The sequence below is a fragment of the Corvus brachyrhynchos genome, unplaced genomic scaffold, assembly GCF_000691975.1.
Source record: "Corvus brachyrhynchos isolate BGI_N302 unplaced genomic scaffold, ASM69197v1 scaffold245, whole genome shotgun sequence".
Classification (NCBI taxonomy): Eukaryota; Metazoa; Chordata; class Aves; order Passeriformes; family Corvidae; genus Corvus; species Corvus brachyrhynchos.
Genome location: NW_008238988.1, coordinates 5996336 through 6003429, shown reverse-complemented (window position 1 = coordinate 6003429; position 7094 = coordinate 5996336). Strand labels below are relative to the sequence as shown.

The 7094-nt window shown below is 42.3% G+C and overlaps 1 protein-coding gene across 1 annotated transcript in view; it reads right to left on the bottom strand.

Annotated features, from left to right (window-relative positions):
* SOS2 (SOS Ras/Rho guanine nucleotide exchange factor 2) overlaps positions 1-7094 on the bottom strand; it is a gene marked incomplete at its 5' end in the record, with an annotated part of 40988 nt that overhangs the window by 1534 nt on the left and 32360 nt on the right. Inside the window, 11 exon segments of the mRNA XM_017738808.1 lie at positions 1-138; positions 761-870; positions 1740-1781; positions 2070-2182; positions 2184-2317; positions 3850-3966; positions 4229-4401; positions 4489-4606; positions 5070-5232; positions 5499-5618; positions 6248-6467. Coding sequence (XP_017594297.1) covers positions 1-138; positions 761-870; positions 1740-1781; positions 2070-2182; positions 2184-2317; positions 3850-3966; positions 4229-4401; positions 4489-4606; positions 5070-5232; positions 5499-5618; positions 6248-6467 — 1448 coding nt within the window.

The following is a 7094-nucleotide window of genomic DNA, read 5'->3' as shown; positions in this document are numbered from 1 at the left end:
CCGGGGGGGTGGAGGAGGAGGGCTGTGCAGGGGCTGCTCCAGGGGGGTGGTGTAAGCAGGAGCTCGAGGGTGGATCTTTGGAGGCGGCGGCTGCCGAGGTGGAATTGCTGGAGGATCGTCATCCGGCTTGGAATTTCCCTGTGGAATCGTGGAGAAAAAGGAGGTGTAAGAAATGGAGAGCAGGGAATCCCAGAATGGTTTGGGTTCGAAGGGAACTTAAAGATCATCCCATTCCTCCCCCTGCCATGGGGAGGGACACCTTCCACTAGCCCAGCTTGCTCCGAGCCCTGTCCAACCTGGCCTTGGACACTTCCAGGGATCCAGGGACAGCCCCAGCTTCTCTGGGCACCCTGTGCCAGGGCCTGCCCACCCTCACAGTCAAGAATTCCTTTCCAATATCCCATCTAAACCAACTCTCCTTCAGTTTAAAGCCACTTCCCTTGTCCAGATGTTTGGATAAAGAGCCAATCTTGGACAGATGATGAATTCTCCTGACCTCTGCTAGTGGTGCTGTCAGAAACACGACAGCTGTACTGTTGATGGGAATATGACCATTATGTTCCTGAAATTCCTAGCAGAGTGAATCCAAAACTTTAAAAAGGGCAATTGGAGCTCTGCATCTCAAAGTGTTCTGGACTGACAGAGGCCCCTTTTTGGATCGATGGTTGGACTTGACAATCTTAAAGGTCTTTTCCAAACTAGATGATTCTAGATATTCCCTGATTTATCCTCAAAGCTACTCAATGCAGGACAGCAATACCTTAGCATTGGAAGCATCCTGATCCATCTTTTTTCGTGGAGGAAGTGGAGGAGGGTTCTGAGGCTCATCACTCAGTTTAGGGAAACTCCCCCAGGAGCTGAAGAAAGTCTCTGGAGAGGGAAAAGCAGATTTTTTTATTCCTTGTGCAATATCTGAGGAACACACTCTGGAATATCAAGCCAAACTCGAAGCAACTCAAATAAGATCTTTGTCCTCCACAGCAACATGAACCAGTAACTTCATCAGCATGAAATTCTTTAATTGATTGTTTTAATCAGATCTAGGCCTCACAAAGTGTTCTCCTATGTCCAGCATCAAAGATAGGCATCAGCAGTCAGCAGGCAATGCTGAGGGACAGGAAAATAAATCAAGTGAACTCCAAGTGAGTTTCTACAGAGGGAGAAAAAAATCCTCATATTAAGAAACAACACAACCCCCAAGTTGTATTTGTGATTTCTGTCACGCCTTTGCTTTTCGTCTTAGGAGTGCACTGAGCTCTGTGTCTGCATCAGGCCTGTGCTCTGCAGTAGGAAATTAAATTAATCATATTTTTAAAAAAGCATGTGGAATAAGTAAAAAGAAAAGCTGAAAACACAGGTGAATGCAGGATATCCCTCACTGGTGTGGTACAAAAACTGTCTCTTCTCTCCCAGCAACAGAGCAGTTATTTTCACTAAGTGGAGATTATCAAATGGCTTCATTTGTAGCTTTAGTCAAACAAAGCAATCATCAAGGACATTCAAAATAGAAGGAAAATCAAGTGAGAGCCTGGAGATAAAAACCCAACCCAAACCAAACCAAAACTAAACCAGCAGTTTAAATTTTAGGCTTTACATTCTTTACTGGACATCTGATCTAAAAGGAACCCTTCTGAATGCAGCCCACATTCTCATCCCAGCTTTCAGATTTTAACTCCCATTGAGCTCTCCTGAACCCAGGGAAGGCAGAGTTAAATATTTAACAGAGTTCCAACACTCACTCGACTGAGGCAAGTTCACAGGAGCGAAGATGCTGTTGTTACCTGGGAAATAAAAAAAATCCATTCAACAATTTCCAGACAGAACCACTGCACTGCAGCACATAAATGCTTGAATAACCTTAGAGATCAGAAAACCCCCGAGGTTTATCTACTGCCAACGTGAGTGAAAATTTCCCGTGTAAAACATTCCTGAAGTGCAGAATCTAAGTCATGCTGGGAATTAATTTAATTACTTTGAATTTTGCAATTTATTTTTTTAAAGGCTAGCACACATGCCAATACATTTGGGAAGCCTGAGGGACACCAACAATGATCATTAAATGTATTTACCATAAGAACTGTTGAGATCAATGTCTAAGAACACGCTGAACTCTGAGGACGCCGACACCGGCGGCGTTGACGGGGTGTTGGGGGAGGTTGGTGCCGACACTGTCGTTTCATGCCCTGCTGAAACTTATCTTGCTGTGCTCCTTTTCCAGTGGCAGTGGGTGACTCCTCAAGGTGCCAGAGGTGGAGCCGTGCCTGCCCGTGTTGGGCCTTATCCCAGGGGATTTCAGGGGGTACGTTGTTTTCCTAGGCTGGGGACAGGGAAGCTGTTAGCACTGCTGCCACTGCACCCTGCAGCATTCCCAGGCACTGCTGCCATTCCATACTGCAACATTCCCAAGGCTCTGTGAGGTATTTTTAGAAGTATTTCCCAAGAACACCTCAAAGAGCAGTACAGGGGTACAACTGATGTGAGGTGCGCTGTTATTTACACAGCAGGAGTTTGCCTGCAAGTTATGGATGCAGCTGAATGAATCTTTTTTTCCCCACAAGTATGAAGAAGGAAGAGTCCAGTTTCTGCTGCCAGCCAGGACAGAACACTGGGAAGAGCAAGTCACAACCTTGGGAAAGGGAAATTTACTTCAAGCACCCCACAGAGCTGCAGAAGAGCCTCAGAGCAGCACCACAGAAACAGCAAAACCACAGAGGGTCACCAGGCCCTTCCATACATCCAGGACCAAGGAAACACATTGTCCATAACCTCCAGGTTATCCAGGACAAAATTCCTACACCCAGGTCACTGTGTGGACAAACCCAGCCTGGTTAGGCTTGGGTGTAACCCAGCACAGATCAAAGCTGAGCCTTGCAAGGTGTCCCCATCCTGCAGTGGAGTCCAGCACATTACAGCACCCACAACTGGATTTTCCTGAAATTCCCATAAGATTCTCTCTTTGGAAATCATGAGCTGTAAAGAATTCCTGCCCAGCTGACAGGCTGGCAACATGGACTCCTATTTTCAGAAAAGATTTTAATAAAATTATTGCAAGAAGCATTTTTGCAACAGCAATTCCTGGCATTTTCTTGCCACATTTGTAACATCATCTTACTCATTCCTCTAACAAAAGATTGCAAAAATGATTTATAGCTCTCCCAAAAAATTAGACATGTCTCCAGTTCCTCAGGCAATTACAACATATAAAAAACAAGTGCTCTAAATTGTGATTTTCCTGCTTAAAAAAGAACGCTGGGCTCCAGGAGCTGTTTTGTTTTAAACCAAAAAAATTCTACTCCTTTAAATTAAACTGGATTTTCTTCAGCAAGAAGGTTGCACCTGGTAAAGTCTTCAGTTTTTGCAATAATATCAAATATTTGCACAAAAGAAAACCAGAAATTAACTTATACTGCTGCCAAAACCACTTCATGTATAGAAGTCATATTTAAATTAGTATCAATATAAGACTTCTTGATATTGTGAAATGAGAACTGTTATTCCATATTTTATCATATGACTATATGGTAAGAAATACAAATTTAACAGCAATATTTCAGGTTTGGGGGGAAAAGCGAGTTTTAAAATAAGGCAAAGGTAATATATTTTAGTAGTGACAAGCATCAGAAGTATTTTTAAATCAAGTTTAGTTGGAAAATCAGCTCATGATAAGGAATTCTGAAGAAAATATATCTGGTTTATTGAGTTAACCATGTATGATTTTCATAGTGGCCAGTGGATTTTAGCCATTTAATTTAAAATAAATAACTCAGGAGCTAGACTCAATGATCCCTGTTAGGTCCCTTCCAACTCAGGGTATTCTCTGATTCCATGAAATTCCAGGGAAAAACTTACAAATCGAGGTGGTTGCTTGCAGTTCCGAGGTTCAATCTCTAAGGACTTGTTGAACAGATAATCTGTAAACTCTTTTTCTGGTATCTTCCCCATGGGATTGAGATTTTCAAAGAATTTCTGAATGAAGAAAGCATCAGTAATATTTAAAAAATAAGCATACACAGAAAATTTTAATGAAATACTCATAATTCACTGATTTAAAATCTAGTTTTTCACCACTTTTGGCTACTCCTTTGTGTGGTTCTTTGTTGTCTGCCAGCCACTGCTCCCTCCTCTTTTGATAATCACTATTCATGCAAAATTAGGTCCAGTACAAGAAGATTATTTGGCATTTCCCCCCCCTCTCCAATCCCCAGAGAGATATTTAATGGCTGCTCACCCGCATTTCTGGCTCAATCCGTAAGCAGTAAGGCTGATTTTGATACTGCTGAATTTCTCCTGTAATTTCAGCCACTTTTCTCCTCTTACTGAAGTTAATTAATTCTTTCCCTTGTCTTTTAAGGAAGTCAGGATTCCCTTCTTCTGTCTTCAAGATATTTGTTAGGTATATTCCTGATTAAAAAAATCAGGTTTTAACCACACATCTGCAGCAAACTCAACTTCAGACTGACATCACACAAAAAATTTGATGTCACTTACCAAAGAAAGGCACACAGGGGGGGTTGATTGACTTCAGCTTAGCTAAATACTTCTTAAAATGATCTTGGCTTAATTCTACTGCTTCATCCAAAACTCTTTTTTTCCTTTCCTGTAGTGCCTGAGTTGTCAAAATTAAAAAAAAAAAATAGGGAAGGAAATCTGACATCTTCTCAACAGCATGGTTAGCAAATACAAGGCAATTCCCTGGCTCTCTGAGCAAAATCTGGGAATTAAAATGCAGGTTTCAAAGAACTTCTTGTGTCAATGGTTTGCTCTGGATTTCAGCACTCTCAGCCCAACAATTCAGTCATGTGCATCCTGAGATTACTGAAAACAGATTATTATTTTAACTTTAAATTTACAAAATTTGGTCTGTAATAAAAACTAAACATTTGATTTTAACTTAAAGGCCTTGTGCTGCCTTTCAGAGACATACAAAACTCAAACCATTTTATTCACATTCTTCATTTTCTGTTTTACTCCACGGAGGCTTTGCTGCCAACGATGGATTTCACTCCAGAACTGTGTGAGACCCAGGTCTGGATTCTGATTTCATTTCCTTTTCCATGCCCCAAACTCACCTCGAATGTGTGATCCAGCCTGTACACTGAGACAGAGTTCACAGCACTGACAATCTCCAGAACACCATTGAAATTATTGAGGTCTTGAAAAACCTGCAGGATTTCTATGATCCTGCTCAGCACAGCCACTCGCTCCTCAAAGTTCTCTGTTTCCACGATGCACCTGATCAAAAGATGGAATTTGAGAAACACTGAGAAATAAAACCTGACATTTTGTGACTTATTAGATCAAATTTTTCCAAGGAAGCCCATCCAGCACGCAGATTTTGGCTCTCTTTCCAGAATCTCAAGTACAAATTTATGTAATCACATCTTACATATGTTCGAGTTGGAAAGTCAAGGGAGGATTTGGCAGAGCCTGTAAAATAAACCAGCAAACCCCAAGTATATCCAGGGTAAAAGTGGTTGATGCCACTGCACTGCACTCACTTTTCAAACCAAAGAGTGAGATTTGTAGTGTGACGAATCATTTTCAAGAGATTTGGGGAGTTAATTTCCTTATCTTCCTTGGTCCACACACTGCCAACGAGTTCAGAAGGCTGCACAGCCCTGGGAATGACAAAACAGGAGGCAAAATGCTCAGTACAAATAAAAATTGTCATTTCTGTGTTTGCATTAAAAGATTATTTCTTCCCTTAATCACGACCTGGTATTTCACAAATCTAATCCCACCCAATCGAATACAAAACAACTTAAAAGAACTTTTTGACGAGTGCTCGAGTACAGAGGGAAATACATTTTTATCTTAATTGAAATTGGGTGGTTTTGAAGAAGCATTTTCAGATAAGAAAATGACAAAGGAGTAAGTTTAATTTTCTGAAAGGGCAAGAAAACAACTTAAAAAGAGTTACAAATTGAAAATAGGGAGGTGAAGCACTTGCAGCAACCGCTTGGTTTTAATACAAAACCTCCCATCACTGAAGCAGGAGAGGAGTTTTATAATTTGAATTTTGTATGACTCCTAAATTATCCTCCCTGCATTTATGTTGTCACAAGTCTGATGTGGAGATAAAACCTCTTTATTCCACTCCTTTGCATATTTTAACATCGAGCAGACAGCAAGGAAACTTCTTCCTGTAAACTCTGGAAGTCACGGGGTATTTTTGACCGATGGTGTGAACGAAGAGCATTTTCTTGGTGAAATAATGGAAAGGAGGGGAGTGAGAGCTCAGCCCTGCCTGTACAGGTCGGACTCGAGCAGGGTGAGCTGCCGGGCGATCTCGATGGGGTGCAGGGTCATCAGGTCCAGGGCCTCGCTGTGCCCCACGCGCCACAGGTGCCACTCCAGCGGCGGCGGGGGGCTCTCGAAGGTGATGTTGTGGCTGACCCCGTCTGCCTGGGCTTTCTTCCTCTTGATGATTTTAGCAATGGACTCCACCCACTTCTTCATGGACTTTCCTGTGGAAGAGAAATCATTATAAAAAAAACAAACAAACAAACCCACACAAGTTTTTTAATATGTTGAGTTTTAAACTGATGGAGGGGAGGGTTAAACTACAAGTCCAAGAGTGGGGAAAAGTGCATTCATCTTGTTACAAGTGTTGGTTTTTAAGAAATCCATGTTCTTTCATAAATGTCAGTGTTAGAGAGCAATCTCTGGGGAGGGAGTATTTGGAGTTTATAAATAAATGTACATTTGGGAACTGGAGCTAAGGCTGCAGGGACTTTGGACATGGGATGGAGGGACAGGACAAGGGGAAATGGATTGAAACTGTCAGAGGACAGGGTTGGAAGGGATGTTGGGAAGGAATTCCTGGCTGGGAGGGTGGGGAGGCCCTGGAATAGAATTCCCAGAGCAGCTGGGGCTGCCCCTGGATCCCTGGAAGTGTCCCAGGCCAGGCTGGACAGGGCTTGGAGCAGCTTGGGACAGTGGAAGGTGTCCCTGCCCATGGCAGGGGGTGGAAGGAGATGAGCTTTAAGCTCCTTTCCACCCAAACCATTCTCTAATTCTATATTTTTAAATGACTTTTGGTAATTAAGTGAAACCAACTCCCAAAAATTTGAATATACACTCAGAATTCTGCA